Below are 25391 nucleotides of genomic sequence, written 5' to 3'. Positions count from 1 at the left end.
TGGTCCACTTCCAATCAAGTGAAAGATGTTGTCAAGAGTGAAAGGAGATGTGGGTTGGCTGGGGTAACACACCCTCCTTAAAAGAAGCGGTTCTTGGTTCTGCAAGGACGTGACACAGTTGCCGTCCTTGAGGGTCTGTGAGATGCCACACGGGACCTAGCTGCCCAGTCCAGCCCCACCGTGAGTCATCTCAGGCGGCAGACGGCAGAAGTCATAGGCATTCCTGGAACTGACAGACGAAGACAAAAAACCCTCAGTACTGAGTCCAGTGATTTTTATCTGCACTGTGAGAACATAAACCCACATGCATGTATGTCTGGGAGTCTTCAGCTGTGGCCCGTGATGGAAGTTGCTGGGAGGGAAAGGTCCCACCTGGCTTACCTGTGTGTCCCTCACCCCTGCAGGGAGCCTGGGTGCGGTTTTCCTTCACATTCCCCAGACTCCCAGCCAAGTCCCTGGGTAGGACAGGGTCTCACTTGAGACTTACCTGATGAGTGTGTTGCGTGAACTGCCTCGAAGTTTCAAAACGTGTGAAGATGCTGAATTATTAACCGAGTGCTGTTGGCAGTCAGCATGATCATGGGAAATGTTCGGGAGAACGAGAAGAAGAAAATGAACGTGGGAATAATAAGGAAGTTAGAGAAAGATCGAGCTGCGCTGGTAACATTGGAGAATAAGCAACGGTATCCATTCCTCAAATGGGAGATAAACCTTGAAACCCAGGACGTTCGACTGGGCTGACCTCGGGACTCACCGGTAGAGGAGAGAATTAAAACCCTCGGGAAAATGCTATGTGCTAAAAGCGATCTTAATTTTAAAAATTTCAAGAAACAAGCCATTGTATTGGGTTGGCCAGAAAGTTCGCTCGGTTTTTTTCTGTTAAGATGTTATGGAAAAACCCACACGAATTTTTTGGCCAAGCCAATAAAACACTGAAGGGGCCTCATGTCAGATAAATATACAGAAAAAAAAAACTACTAACAATTCCAATAGATAAGCGCTCCTAAATGTTACTTGGCTTTTTTAAATAGCATCGGAAATATTCTGGCCAAAATAAGACTAATTTTTAACGTTTCTTGAGGGTTTGCTCTGAGTCAGACCCTCTGAAGGAGGTTCCACGGCACATGGAGAAATCGAGGCACAGAGATTGGTACCAGCACTGGTCCGAGGTCAAAGCCGGTAGAGGCCACTCCAGAGCCAGCGTGAGGACGAGTATATACGTGCATCCCCGCGGCTGCCGGCCTTTGTCTCTCGCCTATACACTTGAGGGACAAAACACCTTCCTCCATCAAAAACACTTTTATTTCAGTACGGGGTCAAAATAACACTATGCAAACAGGCAAAACAAGGGCCGCAGGGCGCCCCGCACACCAGGAGGGAGACTGGAATCAGTTACACCATCACCAAAGGTTAAGCCTCACAGAACGATGTTTTCCTTCCAGGAAGAGGAAGAAGTGAGAAGTGAGTCATAAAAGGCATGTAGCCTCTGGGAGCTTGAATGAATCTGCAGTAATTATTTGTACAGGTTATCAGATAGTTCATTTGGGGAGAGTTTCAGGAAACTTAGAGCAAAAAAAATTTTTTTAGCCAAATCCTGTTTGTCTACAAATTATCTAGATGGGGGAAGACTAGGTAGTACTGACAAAGGCAAACAGACATAAAAATGATAGCCCGTATGTCAGTCATAAGCATAGGATATGAGCAATTGAAAGTGAGATCAAAATGTTCTCTAAATGGGTGGCCAGAGGCAACCCCATTTTTGCCTTCTGAGTGGGCAGAGATTATGTAAAGTACTAGGAACCCCTGCAGTCAACTGAAATGTTTCCAAGTAGATGTGGAGAGAGGCGCTCCCACAGGGTCTGGCCTCCGCTCTGAAGGCCAGCGTCACTGACCCCAGAGCCACACCGTGGTCCACGCGGACCCCATGCCTGACACGTGCTCCAATGTTCCACCCCACTCCCCTGCCCACCCCTGGGAGGCTGGGGGTCGCTTAAGGCCAGCTTGAGGAGCTCTCAGCCTCGAGACCAGGCAGGGTTCAGGCAGCGTGCGTTGTGAGCCTCTGTGTTCAAGTGTGCACGCGCGTGTGCGTGTGGTGGGAGCAGTGAGGTCGAGCTGTTGGCCGCTGGCAGAAATTGGGGAAATGCCCATCTGGTGACAGGTGTCTAGTGAGAGCTGCCAAGTGTTTGCCCTGCTGGCAGCTGGCAAAAGTCCATGTGGATGGACAGAGAGAGAGGGGTGAGGTTCCGGAGCCGGGTCTGAGGTCAGGGCAGGACCAGCAGGGACCCCCCGATGGTGAGTGGCGTCTGTGGCCTCAGTTATCATCCTGTCGGGACGAGACTGCAGCCGCAGGTAGGGGGAGGCTGGGCCCCCGGGGAGGGTCTGTGGAGCCCCCTGTAACCGGTTGCTGATTCAGAGGTGCCGACAAAATTCCAGTTAGAAGCAGAACCACACAAAGCCTTCTGCCCACTTATCTCCTCGAATTGCTTTTCAGCATCTCATTTTATTTTTATCATTTGCAAAAATGCCAAGTTAATTCCCCTACTGTGTTACGTTTTAAATGCCCTGTGTGCCCTATACTGTCTTCAGCCTGATCATTGTGCACGTGGATAAGTTAGTAAAAGAAGCAGAAGGAAGAGAGTCGAAGGAGAGAGAAAGTGGAAAAAACCAACCCAGATGAACTCCAAATGTTCCCGTTTCTAGTGGGAACTGAGGAACATTTTAAATTGATCGCAGCCGTTATACACTGTTGTACATTCCGAGTTGCTTAGCCTTTAAAAGGCCAGCTCCGAAGGCGTTTTAGGAGCCAGCTCCGTTCGTCCTGGCAACACCTAGAGCAGCAGTAGGATATTGGTTCAAGTGCACTGTGTGAGCAGCATGTTTTTTAACTTTCAGAAGGGGCCACGGTTACCATCAGCCCCTTGAAATAAACTAGGGGGAGAATGTTGGAGCTGGGGGGAGCCCTTGGTGTGACTCCACACACCCCACACCCACCCCATTCTACAGATGGGGAAACAGAGGCCCGGAGGTTTAGGTGACTTGCCCAAGGTCACAAAACTGGTCTATAAACCGGCCTCCTGATATAGTCCCTCCACAGTTTTCCTGTAGTGGAAGAACTCTAGAGCTCAGGCGTGTATATCATTTTGAAAAACGAGAGATGCAGTGTTCCAAATTTATGTGACAGATAAGCTAGTGTGGTGGCCATTTAATTACGAAAGAATTCCTTGGACTTCCCTGGTGGCGCAGTAGTTGAGAATCTGCCTGCCAATGCAGGGGACACGGGTTCGAGCCCTGGTCGGGGAAGATCCCACATGCCGTGGAGCAACTGGGCCCGTGAGCCACAATACTGAGCCTGCGCGTCTGGAGCCTGTGCTCCGCAACAAGAGAGGCTGCGATAGTGAGAAGCCCGTGCACTGCGATGAAGAGTGGCCCCCGCTTGCCACAACTAGAGAAAAGCCCTCGCACAGAAACAAAGACCCAACACAGCCAAAATAAATAAATAAATTTAAAAATTAAAAAAAAAAAAGAATTCCTTGTTCTACAAAGATTTACAAGAAGAGTTGATTTGCCTTCGGAAGACTTTATGGTTTAACCATCCTAAGAGCCACATTTTCTTTAATTTCATACTTGTCCCTTCTCCCTAATTTACTAAATCTAACTCAAGTCTTGAACTTGACTTTTTTTAAAGAGCTAATTCATATCCATTTGCTCTGCCCTGAACTGAAACTACTTACCTTTTTTTTTTTAACACCAAACAGAACTAAAGTTTAAAAAAAAATGCAACTGAATGCTTATCTACTGGAACCAAGTGTGTATTTTTGTAAGAGCTTTGAGTCAGAAACTTAGGATGTTCCCCCAACTGGTGTTTAATTCTAGTCTCTGAATTTTTTCATTTTGAAAATCTTTACAGAATGTCATAAGTTTGATACTTGGTAATACCCCAAAGCATTAACAGCTAGAATCACCTCTTTAAATCAAAGCACCCTTAGAACAACTGTCTAAGACTCTTCTCACACACAAGTTCAGGGAAACTTCATCTCTGCAAAGCCCTTCATGGCTGTGCTCCTCCAACTTCACTTATGTCCTTCCCTCTGTGTTTTCTAACCTGTTTGATAGAAGACGCTCCCTGTAAGGCATTTATTAATTTACATGTTTTTCCCCCCGGCAGGCTGTTCATGTTCAGTACACGTTTATCCCATGAGTGCCGTGATGTCACATCACCAGTACGAGAGCATGCCTGTCGACAGGTGTGTCACCCAAAACTAACTACATCAGAAACACAGACAAAACAACTTGAGGGTAAAATTAATTTCAAAGAGCGTTAGCAGTTAGCCTTACTTCCTGTCCATATTTACTTTGTGAGTGAATGTTCCAGTTCGGTGATTTGAAGAGAGAGACATACTTTGACTGTAGAGCATTGCCAAGCGCAGGTGTTACATGGGTTTGCTGGAAGGCAGCCTGCGTGGAATCGTCGTCTGTGTCAGGTCCTCCAGTGGGGTAGAAGGAATACTTGCTTTTATTGTTAAATGTTAAGAAAAAATATCAACTTCATAGTATTGTGAAAGGATCGCAGTATCGCATTTTAATTTCTGATTCTTCTGAGAGACCATACAACGCTAGTAGAACAGATCCAGGAATGCAGGTCAGACGCACTTGAGACGGAGCCAGATAACAGAAAGGCAGGAAGTAAGACAAAGATGGGAAAGCAGATCAGAAGCAGCACGTTACTGTTAAATCATAAAGCGTCGAGGTCTGAAACGCACGTGGTGAGTCAGAGGCCTAAAGAGGGGAAGCGGGCAGGGTCCTCCTGCTGGAATGGCTTCTGATGCTCAGCTTGGAGGAGCAACCCAAGGGCATCGATCGGAAAACAGGGAAAGGACTTCCCTGGTGGCCCAGTGGTTAGGAATCCGCCTGCCAATGCGGGGGACACGAGTTCGAGCCCTGGTCCGGGAAGATCCCACATGCCGCGGAGCAGCTGAGCCCGTGTGCCACAACTACTGAGCCTGTGCTCTAGAGCCCACGAGCCACAACTACTGAGCCCGTGCGCCTAGAGTCCATGCTCCGCAAGAAGAGGAGCCACCACAATGAGAAGCCCGTGCGCCGCAACGAAGAGTAGCCCCCGCTCACCGCAACTAGAGAAAACCCGCACACAGCAAAGACCCAACGCAGCCAAAAATAAATTATTTTAAAGAAAGGTTCTTCCTTTAAAGAAAAAGAGAGAAAGGAAGTGGAAAGCTTTCTCTCTTGATACAGTAACATCATTTACATTGGTACCATTGAAAAAGTAGTTCCACATAAATAACTTTCCATGTAATTCTTTAAGGATTGATACTTTATAGTAGCTATTTAGGGTGGGCATCTTTCTTTTTTTTTTTTTTTGCGGTACGAGGGCCTCTCACTGTTGTGGCCTCTCCCGTTGCGGAGCACAGGCTCTGGACGCGCAGGCTCAGCAGCCATGGCTCACGGGCCCAGCCGCTCCGCGGCATGTGGGATCTTCCCCGACCGGGGCACGAACCCGTGTCCCCTGCATCGGCAGGCGGACTCTCAACCACTGCGCCACCAGGGAAGCCCCCAGGGTGGGCATCTTTCTAAAATATTTTTTCCTGCTTTTTAAGTAGTACTGTAAGCCTGAAGTGGGAAAAGCGACGCTGCCCTAGGGATTCAAAGGCCAGGTCCCAGACCTTTCAATCAGTGCCGCCGGGCAAAGGCTAAGTGCAAATCAGAGACCCCCGCGGGCTTCAAGTTCAGATGTGTGACTCTGCCTTCTTCTGTGAGTGATTCAAGGGTTTTCATCATGTCAACAGACACGCGTGTGCTGCAGAAGTGTGATCCTGCAGCAGGGTCTGTGGTGTGGGGTGCAGTCTGGTGCCCCCGGGCAAGGTCGGGAAGCCCGTGCCTTCCCAGTTGGGCGTTTCCTGCTGCCCCTGCCCAGCCTCTCTGCCCCTCACTGCCTCCCCAACCCCCATCGCCGCCTGGGACTTCCTGACCCAGGACTCGGTTGTCTGAGTGAGGCCTGGGGGTTCTCCTCTGAGGACAGCCTGGGTTTGCAGTGCGTCCTCTGTAACCTCCCTGGCGTTCAGTCAAAGCCTCTTCCTTAAATTTCTGGTTCTTGGCTTTCGTGGAATAACTGAGGCCACGGGGTTCATGGCCTGTAGATCTGGGCGGAGTTTGGATGTTCTCGGGATGCGCTGGGAAACGAGGTGGCCCGGGTAGGACTGACCTGCCTTGGTGTCCCCAGTGCACAGGTAGGATGTGAGCGTGGCTTCCTCCCAGGATCTCGGGGTGGACACCACCGTGCACACCCCCGGGGTGACGGTCTCCGGACCACCACGGGGGCAGTTGTGTGCCCATCTGGAAGGAAGGGGATTTCGGGGAGCATAACAGGCATTTTCCACTGAAGGTAGGGGCAGTGTGACAGCAGAGGGAGCACCTTGAGATAAACGGGGCTCCAGTGGTTGGAAGGATGCGCACCCACAGGGCAGGGGTCAGCTCGGGGCGGGGAGGGCAGTGCAGGGGCGCCAGGACTGGGGCAGGAGGTCGGCGGAGGGGGGCGGAGTTCTCTGGAATCTTTTAGTTTTTAAGTAGAGAAGGGGTTTATCTGTGATTTGCTTAATTAAAAAGTAACTTCGTGGCTGAAGTCTTTAACCACAGCTTCCTCCCTGTGGCTCCTGCTGCCGGGAAGGGGTGGCGCCGTCCACCTGCAGCCCCGCCACCGCCCGTGGGGATGCTGACGTGTCCACCGGACGCTCACACTTCTGCAGGGAAGTGTCTGCATCTCAGGAGAGTGATGCCCGAGGCTGACGCTCGTACCCAGTAGGTCCCGTTCTGCCTCAGGGAGTTCAGGTCTTTTCCCAAGTGAGGTAAATGAAGAGGTTTTAGGTTTCAGAATCCTCTGGATTCTGGAATTGTGAATGAGGGATCCTGGACCTTCTAACCATCCTGAATGTATTTCGGAGGCCTCGACCATGTGCCTTGGGGCGAGAGGTCCATCAACCTGTGACCATCCTCAGGGAGGGGGTGGGACTTCTGCCCAGGGCTCTGCGTTTGCCCTTCCTGTGCCCCTCGCTTCCCGCCAGGGGCTCAGGACTTGAACTGGACGAGAGGAGACTTTTAGTTTTGCCCACACCCTCCCACAGAAGCCCTGGAGCCATTGAACCCCTGGCTTGGAGGGATCACAGCCTGAAAGTCTCCCGAGTTCAAATCCAGCTCTGCCCCTTTAATAGCTACATAATCCGGGCAACGTCGTTGAACCTGCCCTGCCTCAGTTTTCCCATCTGTGGAAGAGGGGTGATAATAGTTCTGCCACACAGTGCGCTTGAGAGGACCAGATACTTCCAGCTTTCAAACACTCCTGCCTCTCCAGCCACTCTGCGGACCACTGCCTGTCCCCGTAGCCATCGCCCCTTCTGGCAGCAACGGCAAAGCTCCCTCCTGGAGGTGCCGCTGTGGCCTTTATGCACATTACTGTGCTCGCAGAGGTCATCCTCGAGGTCGCTCTTTCTTAGTATCCGCGTGCGGGTCCACCGGCAGACGTGGGCTCCAGCTGCCTGCCGCGCTCTTTATTTTCGTTGAAAATGTTGGGTGTTTCTGAGGCTCAGCTACACTCCTGCCAGATCTGGGCCACTGGCCAGTTTTTTCATTTTCATGGTGTTACTACATTATGTGCCTGTCAGCAGACATCTCGTTAAATTCCCATAATGTGGCCACGCGGCACAGTATCCAAGCTAGAACCGCCATCTCTGGGCTTTCTCATAGGCTGACAATTCAGCGAGTTCTCTATGAATTTGCAGCAGGTTTAAATACCCAGAGGGCACCGTGGCATCTGGAAGGGCTGAGGAGGTGGCGCTGGAACAGCATCTCCCACACCCCAGTCGTGGGAGCGACGTCTCCGCACGCGGGGTCGGTTTCTTTGCTGCATCCCCCGGGGTTAAGGATGTGGGGTCCTGAGTCAGACGGCCTGGGGTCACATCCAGCTCCGCATTTCACCGCCCAGGAATCTGGAACACATCCTTGAGTGCTTTGCTTGAGTTTCCCCATCTGTGAAGTGGGGATAATGTTACTACAACATAATGAACTGGAAAGACGTACATTCATGCGAAACGTGCAGAAGGGTGAGTGTAGGCCAGGCAGGCGTGGAGGAAGCGGCCTGCAGTGCTGTCCACCAGCAGAGACGGGACGTGTGGCCAACAGAGCCCTGGTCGCTGTGCCCAGGTCTCCTGGGAGAGCCCTGTTTCTTTACTTGGGTTCATTCCGGTCCGAGGGCTGCTGCCCCTGATAACCTCAGGTCCTCCCCTCCCTGGGCCCTGCCTCTCTCCTCTCCTTCTCTTTCCTCCTCGTGGATCCAGGATTCTGGTTGTACCAGTTTGCAGTAACACAGGCTGTGTTTTCTCAAAATGACTAAATAAAATTAAAAGTCAATGAAACAAGATTGCAACCCCGCCACTACCCCCCTCTCAAAACCGGTATGTTTGGAAATGTTACGTATATATATGAGATACGTCTGTCTGTCTGTCTGTCTAACTGGCTATCATAGGTAAGGAAAAATCCTGATAGAAATCACAAAATATTTATAATCAAATCACAGCAAGAACTACTTATCAGAACTTGTGAAATGTTGCTAAAGTGATACTTAGGTGAAATTTTGAAGTCTGAAATGCATATATTAGAAAAGAAGAGTTAATGATCTATGTGTTTATCTTAAGAAATGAGAAAGTGACACTAAACCCAAATAAATCAGAAAGATGGATGGAGACAACACAGGTGAGAGCTGTAGGGGTGGGCATTTGTGTTAGGTTATTTCATTATAAAGAAAAGATCTGATAAAGTATGGCGAGATGTTAATATCTATATAATATTGATGTCTGTTATATTGTGAGTGTTTCTGTTTGCTTGAATTCAAAATTATAAACACTAGAGGCTAGTAAAGCAAACATTAACTTTTATTATTTAAAGAAAAAATCAGTGCTTACAGTTTGAAACCTGTGTTTTGTCAGCTTTCCAATATGGGCTCCTGGGCGAAAAGACATGAGACTTTCTGAGCCCGTCTTAATGCTCCGGCCGTACCTCACCAGGGTGGGCCCCCAGCTCGCCTGCACCTTTGTGCAGCCACGTGGGACGGTGGCTTTTTGACTCTTGGTGACAACCCAGGTCTCCCAGCGTAGATTAACACTCTGATCAGACCATCCCAGTGTACCGCTGAAGTCAGCTGTTTCTGCAAAATACATCACGAACATTTAGAAACTTGATTTTTGTTCAGACAGGTGAGGGAGTGACAGCTGTGACATCATTAGTGATGTGATTCTGAAATAAAAGCTTAGCACTGAGAGCTTTTGCAGCTTCTGCCTGACTTTGATTAGAGGCTCCCCAGAGCTGGTGGGGCAGGTGTTGGGTAGAGCAAAGATAACTTCTTATCATCATCAGTCATGATTCCCTGACACTCTGTAACTGACATGAAACACAGGGACGCCTGGAGCGCTGCGCCCGCAGAGGCTGTGCTGTCATCCCCAACCTTGACTTCCAGCTTTTGCTTCTCCCACACAGGGGTGCCACCTGCTTCAAAATCAGGTCCCAAGGGAACACAGCCTCCATCCCTGGGCACGTGGCAGTGGCTGGTTTCTCAAGAGACCTTGTGACCTGCAAAGTCTAAAATATTCGCTGTTTGGACTTTTACAGAAAAAGCAAGCTGACGCACTGCTCCAGACAGGCACATGGTTCTCCTTGACGGACTTGCAAATCTCGTTATAAATGTAAAATTACAAAACGCATTGATAAGACACTAGTTTGGTTTGGGGTTTTTTCCCGATGGGACGCCTCACCGTATTTCATCCTAAACACAAACAAACCAGCAAGGAGTCTGTCGCTCATTACACTTGAAAACCATCACCTGCCTCCGGGAGGCGCTCTGGGCAGTTAGCAGCAAGATGAAACTAATTCTACAGTTGAGCCCTGGGCAGGTCAGGCTCCAGATGCTCAGAACGGAAGGTGCCCGTCAGGTCGCTAGGATGGGGGCGTTGTTTTTAAACTTAAAAGTCATTCTATGAACATTTGTTTTTTGAGACAGAATATCACAAAAGCAGCCCTTCCATGAATTGCTGGAACGTGTTTTAGCAATCCAGCATCTGGTGAAAAGTATACACAGATTTCTTGACACAGCTGGGAGGATACTGCTCCTTTCTGCCTCATTTTAAACATTGCAACTTCTACACTTTCTAAGAGAAAGCCAGAAACACCCAGGGCCACGGTCTTCTTTCGTCCGCTTGGGCCAAGAGAGAGTCCTGAGCACCCGCCAGCCTCCGCCGCTCGCAGACGGGTACCCAGTCCGACCCGGCTGGACGCTCCCAGCCCCCGACAGCTGTGTCTTGACGCCTCACCCGATGGGAAGAGCCTCACCCGCTCCCTGTCTCTTTGCAGGATCTTCCCAGAGTCCCTGCGGTGGCTCATGGCCACCCACCAGTTTGCGTCGGCAAAGAAGCTAATCCTGCGCTTCACACAGAAGAACCGCATGAACCCCGAGAGTGACATCAAAGGCGTGATGCCTGGTGAGCACGCGTTCCCTTCAAACCCTCAGCCCTGCCAGACTCGGGGGCCCGCCACCCGTCCCGCCGGGACCAGGAGTCACCCCACATCACCCCTGGTGCCTTCGTTGCCCAGCCAGCTGTCCAGCTTCCTGGGGCAGTCGGTCCTCAGCTAGACCAGGAACATGGCCAAGGCCAAACCCAGAGGACGGCGTGACCTTGCGTGCCCCTGCCCCTCGGGGGAACCTTGAGGGCTGAACCGCATGGGGCACACAGCCTTGCCTGCCTGCGGTTTGGTGCCGGCGGTCCTGGCCAGGGGGCACTGGCCTTCGCTCCCTGTCTCCCGAACAGGACCTGCAGAGAGCTGCTGTGTTGTCTGTGTCTGTCAGGACCTGTTGGTTGGGCCTCTGAGGACGCGGAACACTTCAGGTCCATAGAATCTGTTTGTCAGGAACGTCAGCACGAAAGCTAGATCAGATCCATGAGGCACCTGGAGGGCGTTAAAATCCAGACTCGTCAGTACAAAAGCTAGATCAGATCCATGGGGCACGGGGCACACAGCCTTGCCTGCCTGCGGTTTGGTCAGGAACGTCAGCACAAAAGCTAGATCAGATCCATGAGGCACCTGGAGGGTGTTAAAATCTAGACTCCTGGGCCCCTCCCGGCACCCAGAGATTCTCATCCAGTAGATCTTGGAAGGAACCCTGAACATTGTCTGTTTAATAAGCACTAGAAGTGATTTATTGTGACCTGCAAAGTCTAAAATATTGACTATTTGGACTTTTACAGGAAAAGCAAGCACCTGATATCAATATTAGAGGTGTGTTGATATTACCTTAAATCTTTCCACAGCAGTTCTGTGCAAGGTACTGTAATTATCCCCATTTGCAGACGAGGAAACTGAGGCACAGAGAGGTTGAGTATCTTGCCAGAGGTCACACAGCTAGTGAGTAGTAGTGCTGGGACTTGAGCCCAGGAAGCCCAGCAGAAGCAGCTTCCCTGTGCTGCTTCCGAGAGGGAGATGGACGTGCTGGCGTGGCGGGCGGGGGGGTGAGGGGTGCGTGGACCTCGCTCCTTTCAGGCCACGTTTGCCCCTTTTGGACTGTCTGGCTCTTGTCCCCAAACTTGTCCAGGCCCATCCATTAGCAGGTCAGCGCTCTTAAGTCAAAGTGCCTTGTTTCTGGCATTTCCCTAATTAAATCACCACACTCCACTTCTTTCAGGTTAAAATAGTGTCTGGGAGAAGCTTGTTTTCTCCATCCTAATTACGCTGATTCGTTCCCTCCTGTTTTTAGAAAGTGGTATCCTCGCTCAGGAGCTGGGCTGGTGCTGGTGTCTGTGCTGGGGGGCAGGCAGCAGCACGCATGACCCCCCCGACTGGGGGCTGGGGTGGCATGCGCTCACGCCCCGGGGCACGCGGCTCTCGCCAGCCTCTGGGTCTCTGCTCCCTCCCAGCTGTCAGGCGCAGGGTGACGGTGACAGTGACGTCATGGCACCAGGGCAAAGCTGGAGGCAGGCGGGTATCCGTTTCCTCGCAAGTGGCCCCTTGCACCTCCCTAGGCTGGACTGGTTTGCCTGCTTGAATGCTGTGTCCCAGCATCTTATCTAGGCCACTGGACCAGCATCCCGTCCCCAACCCAGGCTCTCACCCGCCCTGACTCTATCCTCCCTGCTGCCCTGCCCTCAGCCCTGCCTTGGGGGCTGAGACGCCATACAGGCGTTTGACCCTCATCAGAGCCTTTCCGATGGATCAGATCGCCCGCCCCTGCTGCACGTATGGCAAAGGGGCCCAGGAGGCTGAGAGCTGGAGGCACGGCTTCCCTGCTCCCGGCATTCCCTCCGCATGGAAGGAGCCCCCGAGGAAGAGTGAACCGGCTTCCCTTTTCCTCCTTGGACGTGAGCCAGGTGCGGTGAGGGGGTCCCCGGCATTAGGCCCTCTCCGGGCAGCCTGACCGCAGGGAAGCAGCCAAGTCCGGCGTCACCAGGTCAGGCAGCGAGTCTGGGGGCTACGAGGCCCCCATCAGGCCCACAGGGGCTTTACCCGAGCCCTTCTCGGTAACCGAGCGGGGATCCCACCCCACGTGCCTCACTCTGTCTTGTCCGTCTGTCCTGAACCCAAGGTGAGAAGCGGGTCCCTGTATCGGGCCACCTCACGGTCCCCAGCGTCAGGTGACTTGCACCAGTCACACCCCAGCAGGAGATGAAGCCAAGGCGGCCCCAGGCAGCCGAGCCCGGCGCCCTGCCTCTGACCCTCCGCACCTACTTCTGCTCCTGCAAGAGGCCTCGGGCCGGCTGGAGCCTCGCGCGTTGAGAGGGAATTTCTGGGGTCAGCAGGTGTCCCCGCAGGCCCAGGAAGGAGTCTCTGCAGTGGGTGGGGAGAGGCCAGGACGGTCTGGGTCGGCCGGAGCGCGGGGCCAGGAAGGCCTCATGGCTTCTTGCGTGTCTGTGGTGGTGTCGAGAGGCTGGGGATGCAGGTAACAGAGAGAACATACCAAGAGCCCTGGAGAGGTTAGTGTAATTCCACTTAGAATAATGCAGTTACCTCTGTAGACTACAGTCAGCTTGGGCTCCAGAGTTTAAAGCTTTAAAATAAGAAAGATAAAAGGTCATAATTACAGTTACTACAGCTTCTTAACATCTATTTCATACACTAGAAAGTATCAGGAATTAAGTTTTAGCTGCATTACCAAAAAAAAAAAAATTTAAACCTGCATAGCCATGCGAATGGGCATTTAGTTTTTCTTCCTGGAAGACTTCCATGGTGCGCAAGCGTGGCTGTGATAAATAGGTTCCTGACCAGTTTCACAGCAGTGAAGATACTCGGATCGCTGGATCAACGCTATGGCTATGTGTTTGTTAACCATGTTTCCGTGCTCTTTAAAAGTTTCCTAGCGTTCTGACCGTGGGGAAAGTATGTCTGTAAATCAAATGAGCCTGTTTTCGCAGAGGGGATGATAAAGGCCAGGAGGACGTCAGGAGCTGAGCGTCCATGCCTGCAGCTCTGTGCCTGAATATTGACACGGAAGAAAGTTCTGGAAACTGAGGGAGCATGGTATCCCTCGGACGTAGGACAGGTGTCGCCTTCTCCCTTGTGTGCCCCAGCTGGTGACACTGATCCAGACATTTTTTTTTAAATAAAAAACTCCTAAACCGTTATGGTTAAGCAACCTGTTGCCCCTTCCAGCTGTAACTAGTGAGGTTGGTGACCCTCTCGCCATTGGATGGCAGGAAAGAGGTAGGGCATCCAGGGGTGAGAGTACCCCTAAGCAGTACAGGCAGGGGGGCACACCTCAGAGCCCCCCCGAGGGGGCTGCAGCTCCTGGGCCCCTCTTGAGGCAACCCCACTCCCTCCGGGCCTTCCCACCCCACTGCATGCTTTATTTTTGGTAAACTTGTTTTGAATTCCTCTTAGGTTTATAGTAAAGTTACAAAGAGAGCACAGAATTTTGAAAAAGCCCCAGTCAGTCTCCCTGTTGTAACATCGCACATCCCCTGCACCTGTTACGACTGGGAAACTGCCGTCGCTGCACTGCAGTCAGCCCAGCTGCAGCCTGGACCGGACGTCACCCCCAGTGACCCTGCCGTAGGATCCCACCCAGGGCTGCCTGCTCACCTCCCAGCCGCCTGTGGTCGGTGCGCTGTCAGTCTTTCCCTGCATCCCCTGACCTCGGCAGTCTTGATTGGTTAAGTCTCCTTTTTCTTCTCTGGCCCCTGAGAAGGGGTCCCCTCCCCCGAGGGCACGGCCGGCCAGGGGAGCAGGGACAGACCCGGAGGCTGAATGTGCGGCATTTCTGCTCACAGATGCCGGGAGACGGGGAGGCTGGGGCGTCTCCTCGTTGGATCTTCCCTGTTGAACCGGCAGCCCCGGGACGGCGGCAAACGCCTCGACCTCGTTGACGTGGGCCTGGCGTCTGCTCAGAGCTGGTCTGGGCCCCCCGAGAAGCTGGGTCTCGCGACCACGCTGTAGTTGGTCACGTCACCTGAGCCGAGACGCCGTCTGTCTGGCTCAGCGCACGTATGTGCACGGGCCACACCTCTGTGCACGCGTTTGCACACGTGTTCATTCAGTCACTCATTTCTCCTCCTAGTATGTGGGCCGTGCGGGGGCAGGTGCAGAGGAAGCAGCCTCAGCCTGTTTGGCCCACAGAGTTGGTTTGGGGACCAGAGCAGTGCGTGCATCTCCTGGTCCCTGAGCAGAGGGTTCAGACTCTGTAAGGAAGAGGACCCCTGCCCAAGCCCGACCAGGGCCTCTGTGCCCGCCAGCGGGCTCCGCAGCCCTTCCAAGTGGACGGAGCCCACGCAGGTGGCTGCTGTGTGTGTCCTGCCGCCTCCCTGCGGGCCCCGTGGGCAGCTGTACCTGCCAAGTCGGTGTCTCTGTGGCGCGTTTTCTCCCCTGAGAGCCAGGCCCTGCCCCTGCCTAAAAGAGAAACACTCTCCTTCTCCTGACCCCCGAATCCACGCATCGGGCCGTCGGGGGGGCTGCCTGGCCGAGCGTGGCTCACGGGTCCCCCCACTCTGCAGAGCTGGAGAAGGAGCTTTCCCGGAGGCCCAAGAAGGTCTGCATCGTGAAGGTGGTGGGAACCCGGAACCTGTGGAAGAACATTGTGGTGCTGTGCGTGAACTCGTGAGTCACGGGCGCAGGCGGGCTCGGGCCTGGAGCGGGGGAGAGGCGGCAGGGCCGGGGTGAGCCTGAGCAACCCCGTCAGAGCTTCTGAACAGCTGTCTGACGGGCTACGGGTGCCTGCAGACGCGGACCCCCAGCCTCGGGGCAGCCCGGCATCTCCCCCTGCTCGCCACTCGGGCCGCACAGACGTGTCCCGGGGGACGGGGCTGCCGGAGAACAGACTCAGGTCCAGGGCCGTCCTGGGAGCGGGGCTCTCTGGCCATGCACCTCCCAGGAGGCACCTCCCCCCGAGGCACAGTGGCGGGGGGCTCGGGGGCGACGGGACCCCCACGTGTGGGCCTCCGGGCACCATCACGGGCGAGGGGACCGGGCTGCTGAGTGTCCTAGCTCCCTGCGTGGAGCCAGCGCCTGCAGAGGCCCGACCCCAGGGTCACGGCGGGTGGTGATGGGCCGGCCCGGCCCTGGGTGTGACCTCCACACGTGGCCAGAGGCCCTCCCGCCTAGCCGACCACATCCAGCCCGGCGCCCCAGGTTTGCACCCGCACCCCCGTGGCTCACGCCGTTTCCTGCCAGCACTGTCCCCGGTTCGGTGTGCACTGGCAAGCCTGTGCTGCTGACTCGCAGCTCAGTAACTCTGCCCTTCCCTGCTCGCCCAGGTGGGCCTCGTTCAGGGTCACAGGTCATCTGGGCAGTCGGGGGTTAGAGGTCACTGGGGGAGGGGAGCTCGCACCCTTCGGTGCGCAGTCTCAGGACGGCAGTCCTCGGCAGAGAGCGAGGCCCGGGGGCGGGCCTCTGGCCCTACGTCCCACAGCTGCTCCTGTCGAAGCCGCTCCTTTAATCAGCTGTCGGGACTGGGGTTCCAGGTTAAGTAATTTGGGGGAGGATACAAAACAGCCCAGCGCCAAAGCAGTGGAAGAGCCCAGATCTAACGGACACCTCGTCCTGCAGCCGAGGCCCAGGCAGGGGAAGGGGCAGCCGCGCCGCACGCCTGGTCGGGGCCGAGCCCTCAGGCCCGTCTCTGCACAGAGTCAGCTCCAGCCTGGCCACCCGCTGCCCAGTCGCAGGCAGACGCCGGCTGGGCCAGTGGGACCGTTTACAGTGGGGTCACTTCTCCAACTTTTATTTTGGAAAAAACACAAATGGTGACATAGACAAGATGGGGAGTTTCCACCTTAATGATTCTTGTTTCGGGGGAGGGCGAGCCAGTCTCTCTGGCTTTGCTGTGGTCGGAGGACGTCCTTCCACCAGAACAACAAGGTGGGAGACCCGCCCTGAGATCAGGAGCCCCGCCGAACTCACACTTGTTAGGCCGTCCAACGCGGCCCAGGGGAGCCGGGTTTGGAGGAGGGCGGCTCCCTCCTGCAGGACTGGGTCTGTAGTTGACCTTGATGCGTCCTCAAGGTCTGCTGAAAGCACGGAGGAGGGAGGCTGGGAGAGAAGGGCGTTTCAGCTCAGGGACAGATGCAGGCGCTCGCAGCCCTGCTCCCACGGGGCACATCCACCGGGGCCTCAGAGCCCTGCTGCCCTGTGCTCCCAGGGAACACGACACATCTTTATTCCTGTTCCCAGAATGGACATCCGCCTGAGCGGCTGGGACACACGTTTCCCTGCGGGTTTTTGTGACCCTGTGGGGCAGGAGGGGGCTGAACCCAGGGCAGGGGGGGCGGGGGACGGTAAATTAAGCGTTGAACGGTCTCCAAGGCCAGATGTCCTCACTGGCCTGACCCTTCCTGTCCCTCCAGGCCACATGAGCCGCGAGTAGCAGCGAGGGGTGGGGGGGAGCCAGTTCTCGGGGCGGGTCCCCGAGTTTCCAGAACCCCGGGAGAGGCAGAGGTGTAGACGGGCGGTGCGTCCTAGAGGCCGTGCTCACCCGCTGTGCTGCCCGCCTGTCGGCCCGCCTGGAAAGTGGCTCTGATGGGCCCCTCGGTGCAGGGACCCTGGGGGCGCCCGCCTCACGCCTGGATTTCCTGAGAGGCAGCGTCTGAGCCGAGGGCCTCCCTGCTTTTATGCCTGCATCCTCCGTAAGGCCACGGCAGGGCGGTGACCGCGCACACCCCCCCGACGTCCTCTCTGACGTGCGTTCCCCGCCACCTTCCGAGGGGCTGCTCTGCCCCTGGACGCGGCGCAGGGTGTCCCGCGCCCGCCGGGAGGTGGTGGCCTCAGGCACTGTGTCCCCGCAGGCTGACCGGCTTCGGGATCCACCACTGCTTCGCGCGCAGCATGGTGGGCCACGAGGTGAAGGCGCCACTGCTCGAGAACTTCTACGCCGACTACTACACGGCGGCCGGCATCGCCCTGGCGTCCTGCCTGGCCGTGTGCCCGGCGGTGCGGCTCCTGGGGCGCCGGGGAGGCCTGCTGCTCTTCGTCATCCTCACGGCCCTGGCCTCGCTCCTGCAGCTCGGGCTGCTCAACCGTGAGTGGGCCCAGGCCCCGGGCGGGCGGTGGGCAGGGCCTGGCATGCGCTCCAGAGCCCTGGGTGGGTGGGCAGCCCGAGGCGTCCTCCAGAATCCACGGCTGCAGGGGGCTGCTTTGGGGAGGACGAGCTCGCACTGGAACACGTGCGTGGGGTGCCCCCTCCTCCCACGCGACCCCAAGGCTTCCCGCTGCCCTGGGTAGCTGGGCCCTGACAGTGCTGGTGGGCGTGGTGACCCCACTGGGGGCCACGCTCTCCCGCTGTGATCCATCACGTGAGAAGGAATGAAGGACTTTTTCCTCATGTGAGATCAAGGGCGAGGTAGATACATTTTGACACCCTTGCACTGGGACACTGCTTTTCAGTACTGCTTCCAAGTTCATCAGCTGCTCTTGGGGCCAGAGAATTTCTCAGTAAACGTTAAAAGTAATTTAAAGAAAAGCTAGCCAGTCCGTGTCGCCCACCCAACTCTACAAGGCACGCGTAGTGCAGCTCCTGGTGAACAAAAGCCCTCGCCCGCCACGGGGACGGGCCACAGCGTATCTGACCGCCCGGGGCGAGGCGGGAGTGAGCCGGACAGCCGAGCCTTCTCGCCCAGCACCGTCCCCCCCAGTGGACTCAGGCGCTGCGGGGACCCCGTGGCTCTGATGGCTGCCTTCGCCCCTGAGCTGTCAGAGCTCGGTCAGCGCTGCTGGGCAAGTCAGACGCCTGCAGTAGTGTTTCAGGTCTGCGTGGTGTCCAGGTGGGGAGGGAGGATCCAAAACAGGAGGAGGAGAAAGAAAACCGAGGCTTTCTCAGCCTTGTGCAAACTGGGTTCTAGAAGAGCCAGCGTCAGACTCAGGAGCCGCTTTCTGACCTGGGCAAGTTCACGTGCGGTTCGCATCTTGCCAGGAGACTGGTCTCATTTTCAGCTGTGACGACATGGGGTCTGTCCCCCGGTGGGGCCGCCCAAGCTGCCCTTTGGGGAGTCTTCTGCAGCTCCCGCCGGTTGGGCGGACATGCAAGGGCACGGCAGCCCCGGGGCTCCCAGCCGCCCTTCTTAGTCCCTGAGCAGGGATGCCCAGGAGACCAGGCACCGTGGGGACCAGGCTGGGAGGGCACAGCGATGCTGTCTGCCGGGTCTGCCCAGAGCACTTGGTGCCCCGAGCACAGACCAGCAGTGACTTGAGTAACTTCGGACATTAAGTCCAAAGTTAAGTCCGAGATTCCCCCGCTGCGCGCGGGCCCCTGCTCTCAGGAGCTGGCGTCCTCCCCAGGTCACGAGGCCAGAGGGGCCCAGCCCTCCCTTCCGAACAGAAGGAGCTCCATTTGGTCAAATGCCGGCCCTGATGCCCTGGACCCTCCCCCACGTCTGTGCCACGTCCCTCCTGCTCTCTGGCCCCTGGCGGCGTCAGCTGGGCTCCCCGAGTGGGCCTGGCGGGCTGGCTGCAAGGCCACCCCTGCTGGTCCCGGAGTGGGTGTGCTTAGAAACCAGTCGCGTGGAAGCACGCGGTGGTAACTTCGTCCGACCTGCTCTCTTTCTCCCCTCCCTGCCCGCCTTCCTCCTCGTGTGCCGCCGTTCCTGTGGTCCAGTGATCGGGAAATACAGCCAGCATCCGGACTCAGGTGAGCCGAACGCACGTGCGGCCCCGTGTTGTCTTTTTTATTGCACCTGCAGGGCATTTTCACAAAGACTCACAGACTTGTGGTTTCCCTTTCCTCTCTCTCCCCTCCCCCTTTCACCCCAAGAGTTGCAGCTGAAGTTGGCCGTAGGTTGGACACTATACTCATCCACTTGTCCTTTCTGCCCCTTGCGCCTCTAGAAAGTCGGGCCGCCCGCCCCCCACCCGCTTTGTGCCCGGCTTGCACGCTGCCCTCGCCCCTGCCCCTGGCACCAGTGGCCAGCACAGCCCAGCAGCCTCCACTGTGATGCAGGGCCTTGGGGACAGGCCTGGGCTGGGCCACACGGCCCTGGGGGCCCGGCTGACCACGCTGCCAGGGGAAGCAGCTGTCCCCGCCTGTGAGCGACGCAAGCCTGCTACTCTCGGCCTCTGGGACGGCATAGCCTCTGCCCCGCACGCGACACTGCTGCGCACACGTGCCTGGCCTAACCGAGCCCGTGCCGCCAGGGCTCCCAGTGCAGCCTTGTGGGGAAGTGGGCTGCGCCCCAAATGTGGGACCCCAGCATCTTGCTGTGCCCGCCTAGCACCGCCTGGGTGTGAGGTCAGACCCGGTGCCACTGGCAAGATGCTCCAGTTGGTCCAGCTCGCTCCCTCCAGGCCCATAAGTTCTCCTCTCGGGGTTGAGTTCTCGTTCCCCTCGGTCAAGCCTGGGCTGCCCTGTCCCTGTATTGGACTGGTCAGGCCTGAGGCCAGGATGGCCAGGCTCTCTGGAACCAGAGACCTTTCTCTGGAGCTGAGCCGGAAGGCTGGACGGGAGGGCGTTGCCACAGCGTCGGGGAGACCACCAGCCTCCCTCCCTGCCGGCCGCTCTAGGCTACGGCGTCCGGCAGAGTCTGCCTGAGCCCCACAGTTTAGACCCGCAGGGACTCCCGGGGGACCCAACAGAGGCTCCTGCCAGAAGGGCTCTGACCTCCCACCCCGGGACACGCTGCTGCATCTCCCGGGTCTGCATCTCACACTGGGCAGAGGGGAGGAGGGAAGACCCTTCTTCGGCCCCAGGCCTCCCTCCGCCCTCCTCACCACCCCCCTGGTTCTCCCCCAGGAATGAGTGACAGCGTCAAAGACAAGTTCTCCATCACCTTCTCCATCGTGGGCATGTTCGCCTCCCATGCAGTGGGGAGCCTCAGCGTGTTCTTCTGTGCAGAGATCACTCCCACAGTGATAAGGTGCGTGGCGGGCCGCCCGTGCAGGGGCGCGTTTCTTCTGAGGACACGGGGGGCGGGGCTCCGCGTCTGGCAGGGCTCCCGGTGAACGAGCCACCCGCTCTGCTCCGGCCTCCGGACGAGCTGCGGCCCGTGCTGGGCGTCAGCTCCCAGACCGCTGTTCCGCCCTGCCCCCCAGGGAACCCAGAGTGAGGGGAGGGCTGGCCCCTGGGTCCCGTCCAGGCAGCTGGAGGGACGGGGAGCGTTGGGGGCGCAAGCAGCGCGGCAGGGCCTGGAAAAGGAGTGGAGTGGGGAGGCCACTGAATTCACGCCTGTGCTCTGCTCCAGCCCAGACGCTGTCCACTCTCCTAGGAGGACTCCGGAAACAGTCTGTTTCACATACAAAGCAGATAGAAAGGGCCTTGGTTTTCTACTGGCCTGAGAGGCCAGTGTCTCCAGCCCAAAGAAGGGCCTCGGAGAGAAATCCCAAGAAGTTACATCACTGATTTGTTGGACAAATATTGGTTAAGAAGCCGCCGTGCGTCCGGCAGAGGCCGAGTGTGCAGCCCGGTCCCCAGGAGTCCGTGACGGGTCTGTTTTCTGAAAGGCGGGGTGGCGGGCACTCAGCTGCCTTTGCTTTCCTGGGGAGGGGAGGGGGGTCTGCGCCGTCCGGCACCGTCCCGGGCAGCGGTGCGCGGGCAGGCACACCCTCTGGTGCTGTCGAGGGTACAGCCACACGGAAGGGTTTCCTTTCGTAAAGGGCATCACCTCCCTGCCGTCACGCTGTCTGCCCGGTAGCGACTGTTGTGACTTCCGTCCGGTCAAGCTCCCGAACTTGGTGTGGGAACGTCTCAGCTTGCCCAGCGCACACGCTCTGCTTGTTAAAGTGTAATTGGGAGTGTGGCAGTTAATCGGCTGTGGGATACCGCCCAGAAGCCAGCATGATCGCACCCTTCCATCCTCCCTTTCCCACGTGGGCGACAGGCAGGGGCCAGTCCCACTCAGGCAGGACGCCCAGGACTGACCATCTGGTCCCTGGTGCCGGGCTCTGGGAGGAGGCCCGCGTCTGCAGGCGTCATGCTGACACAGCATTTTCACTGGCCTCGCTCTGGTTCATCCTCCTGGATTCTTACATACACATGCCAAGCCTGAAGGCTGTCCCGTACCCAGGGAATAAAATGGCAGGGAATTGTGCATTTAAGAAAAAGCAAGCAAATGCAAGTAACTCACCCTGGTCCAACCCTCTGCTTAACCTGACACGGGAAGTGAGCCTGGGGCTTATTTCATGCTGGACATTGCAAAGCGCCCCAGGCGGAGTTCAGGAGCCCCCCCCCCCCCCCCCCCCCCCCCGTGTCTTTCTTTACCCAGTTAATGTCCTTCCTTTACCAAAGAGCCCAGCAAGGAGGACTCTTTCAGGAGACCGGAAGTTGAGGTCAGACTTGTATCTTTCTCTGGGGGTGGCCAGCCTCCCCTTCAGCAGTCGGCAGACCTCGTGAATCATCGTTAGATTTTGCTGGAAAGAGCTAAACAAGCTAAACTGAAGGAAATGCAGTATCCTCTTCCTCTCTGAGGCAAACCTGCAAAGATTATTTTGGGGATAGAAAATGTTCTCGGGGTCAGCTTGCCAGGATGACAAACGAGAAAACATGTTCACTTGACCCTAGGTGATGCGTTTATAGTTGCAGAGGCAGGAGATGAGGTCCGGGGGGGTCTCCTGGTGGGGACAGAAGGCTCTCTGGTGTTGCCGGTGAGTCACTCTCCCTGCTGGACACCCCTCGTCCCGGCCCTTCCTCGCGTGCCCACCCAGGGACAGTCCCACGGAGTCGCTGGGAGGAAATGGACTTCCTGCCTCCCCCGACTTCTCACGGGTGAGCCAGGAGGAGCTGGGAGGGCCACTCAGGTCTGCGAGCTTCACGTTGCCTAGTGCAAAACTAGCCTTTTCTGCAACACGGTGTTAAGCACACACCCTCTGAACGAGAACAGTAGCGAAGGTTAGGGTTGGCTAACGAGGAGCGAAGAGCAGGGTAAGAACTCCTTTGCACAGAGCCTGGGGGACGTTGGCTGTCCACGCGTGACAGCTGTCCGGCGCGCCCACCCAGACGCTGACGGCGCCCTCCCCGTGGCCGGCTTCTCAGCATCCTCCCCTTGGGCCTCGGCGGTGTAGGGGCAGCTGGTGGCTTTGGTGTGGCAGGCCCAGTGTCACCTGGAAGCTGCAGGAGGGTCCCTGAGGCCTCGCTGTCTCCGTGTGCCCTCACAAAGCAGGGCGGGGGGTGGGGCAGGCGCTGGTGGCAGGGACGCATCCCTCACCTCCCGACACCTCGTCAGGCTCCCAGAGCACCGGGCCCCGGCTGCAGGGTATTTCTTCCTTTTTTATTGAGATATAGTTGATATACAATATTATGTTTCAGGTGTACAACACAGTGATTCACAATTTTTGAAGGTTAATATATAGCAATTTAAAGGTAAATTATAAAATACTGGCTGTAGTCCCCGTGTTGTACAGTACATCCTTGTAGTTTGTTTCATACCTAATAGTTCGTACCTCTCACTCCCTACCCCCATGTCGCCCCTCCCTGCTTCCCGCTCCCCACTGGTAACCAGAGTCTGTTTCGTTTTTGTTATCTTCCCTAGTTTGTTGTATTTTTTAGATTCCAAACATAAGTGATATTGTACAGTATTTGTCTTTCCCTGACTTGTTTCACTTAGCATAATGCCCTCCAAGCCCATCCATGTTGCAAATGGCAAAATTGCGTTCTTTTTGACGGCTGAGTAATATTCCACTGCATACGTCTACCGCGTCTTCTTTGTCAGTAGACCTTTAGGTTGCTTCCATGTCTTGGCTATTGTAATACTGCTACGAACTCAGAGGTGCATGTATCTTTTTGAATTAGTATTTTCAGTTTTTTTGGATATATACCCAAAAGTGGAATTACTGGATCATATGGTAGTTCTATTTTTAGTTTTTTGAGAAACCTCCAGACTGGTCTCCATAGCGGCTGCACCATTTCACATTCCCACCAGCAGTGCGCGAGGGTTCTCTTTTCTCCATATCCTCCTCAACGTGTTACCTGTGTTCTTTTTGATGATGGCCGTTCTGACCGGTGTGAGGTGATGCCTCATTGTGGTTTGGATTTGCATTTCCTGATGACTAGCGATGTTGAACATCTTTTCATGTGCCTGTTGCCCACCTGCATTTCTTCTTTGGAAAAATGCCTATTCAGTTCTTGTGCCATTGTTTCAATCGGGGTTTTGTTTGTTTTTGATGTTGAGTTGTATGAGCTGTTACATATTTTGGATGTCAACCCTTTATTGGTCATAGCATTTGCAAACAGGGTCTGTCATGCAGTAGGTTGTCTTTTCATTTTGTCCATGGTTTCCTTTACTGTGCAAAATCTTTAAAAAGTTAAATTAGGTCCCATTTGTTTCTTTTTGCTTTTGTTTCCTTTGCCTGAGCAGAGGGGCCACTTCACCGCCTGACACCTCCTCACCCGCTCCCTGGCTGCCCACCCCCTTCTCCAGCTGAGCTCTTCCCTCCCCTCAGGTGCCCACCCCTTCCTCCAAGCGTCTTCCTTCCGGAGACCTTCCTTCTGGCTCCTCCCTGTGCCCACCCCCAATGGACCCCACCTGATGTCACTGCTCCAGACATGCCTCAGGAACGGGCACCAGGAGGAGAGATGGCCTGTGTCACGTGACACATGGGGTCGTTTAGCTTGTTTTAAAATTTGCATCATATATATATAAATGTTTATAACACACGCTCAATGAGTGACCGCAGGCCAAGGGGGTGATGGGTAATCCTCACTGTTAAACAGCAGGAGGGGGACAGACAGGACAGGGGACAGCCAAGCACACGGGTCGCATCCCCCCCGAGCCCCCGACTCGGGCCTTTAGCAGGCAGGGAACCTGTGTTCCTCCGTGGCCTTGGGCACGTCCTTCAGCTGGGCTCATCTCTGCCCCAAAACAAGACTAGTCATGACGGCCTTCTCGTGGGGGGACTGGTGGGGGACAGACTGTACACAGAGGGTCTGGCCGCAGTAGGTGACAACTGGTGGTGTTCATTATTCCTACCTGAATATTTTTGGCAGTGATATTTCTGTAAAGATGGGCAGAAATGTTTCTTCGTCCTTGACTTCACAGGAAGGTAGTCAAGACAAGTAATACAGAGAAGGAAGTGGAAAACAGAAGGTTTGTTTTCTGTGTTCAAGACGCTGGTATTAACATGGTTAAAAGAATGAGTTGAAGATTCTTTTTTGTTGTTGCTTTTGGTTTTTTGTTGTTTATTTTTCTTTTTTCTTTTTTCCTTTATTTTTTTCTGAAGATTCCAGAAGTTTTGTCAAGCTTGCTACTTCTAAGAAGTCTGCCTGTGTACCTATCTTTCTATCCTCAAAGTAATTTAGATATTATTACTAGTAAAATAAAGACGACCAGTAAAAGCCTTCGAGCTCCGAAAGCACTAGAAGGCAGCCTCGCTCCAGGTTCTCCTTTATCTGTAAATCGAGGCGGCTGCCACTCTCCTGTTTAAACATGAGCGTGTGCTGCCCTCTCGTGACAACCTGGAGAAAAGCAGAAAATGTACAGAGTCAGCATTTGCGGGGAGAAAGATGAAGTTACACCTTAGAACCAAGCACGCAATGATCCCATTCTCTGAACTGAGATTTCTAGAAAACCAACAGAAAATTGCTTTTGTGGAAAAAAATACGTAAGGCTATATTGCATATTACATATGCACGTGTACATGGATAGCATTTTATATATATGCACCTGTAGAGATGTCGGTACTTTTTAAAAACAAGTCATCGAACCCTACCATAAATCAAATACGTTCATTTGACGTGACTTGCTACCATGACATAGTTCACCTGGACTCTGAGGGGAAGCCAGCTCCTTGCTCAGGAATTCCTTGTGGGCTGTGCACTCACGTCCCTGTGCACTAACCACGTGAGCACTTTACTGCACTGAGCAGGGAAGCCTCTCGTGCTCATCAGCACCACCCCACTCAACTTAAGGGAAGGTCAGGCAGACGTGGGCAGTTTTGTTTTG

General features: G+C 55.2%; 2 protein-coding genes across 12 annotated transcripts in view; one reads left to right on the top strand and one right to left on the bottom strand.

The window, feature by feature from the left end:
• Nucleotides 1-25391, top strand: part of SLC22A23 (solute carrier family 22 member 23) — a 146330-nt gene that overhangs the window by 110711 nt on the left and 10228 nt on the right. For 3 of the 11 annotated variants that reach the window (XM_019944968.3, XM_019944969.3, XM_073810245.1), the window contains 5 exons: nt 10408-10535; nt 15033-15135; nt 17316-17548; nt 19121-19153; nt 20252-20375. In XM_019944968.3, coding sequence (XP_019800527.1) covers nt 10408-10535; nt 15033-15135; nt 17316-17548; nt 19121-19153; nt 20252-20375 — 621 coding nt within the window. The other 8 variants (XR_012334283.1, XM_073810248.1, XM_073810246.1 and 5 more) reach the window with 5 other exon arrangements.
• PSMG4 (proteasome assembly chaperone 4) overlaps nt 22701-25391 on the bottom strand; it is an 85941-nt gene continuing 83250 nt past the window's right edge. The window contains exon 3 of the mRNA XM_033863778.2: nt 22701-24904. Coding sequence (XP_033719669.1) covers nt 24870-24904 — 35 coding nt within the window. The 3' untranslated portion in view covers nt 22701-24869. The remainder of the gene's footprint in view (nt 24905-25391) is intronic.

This window comes from Tursiops truncatus, chromosome 10, assembly GCF_011762595.2.
Source record: "Tursiops truncatus isolate mTurTru1 chromosome 10, mTurTru1.mat.Y, whole genome shotgun sequence".
NCBI classification, from domain to species: domain Eukaryota; kingdom Metazoa; phylum Chordata; class Mammalia; order Artiodactyla; family Delphinidae; genus Tursiops; species Tursiops truncatus.
This window is presented reverse-complemented; position numbering and strand designations above follow the sequence as displayed.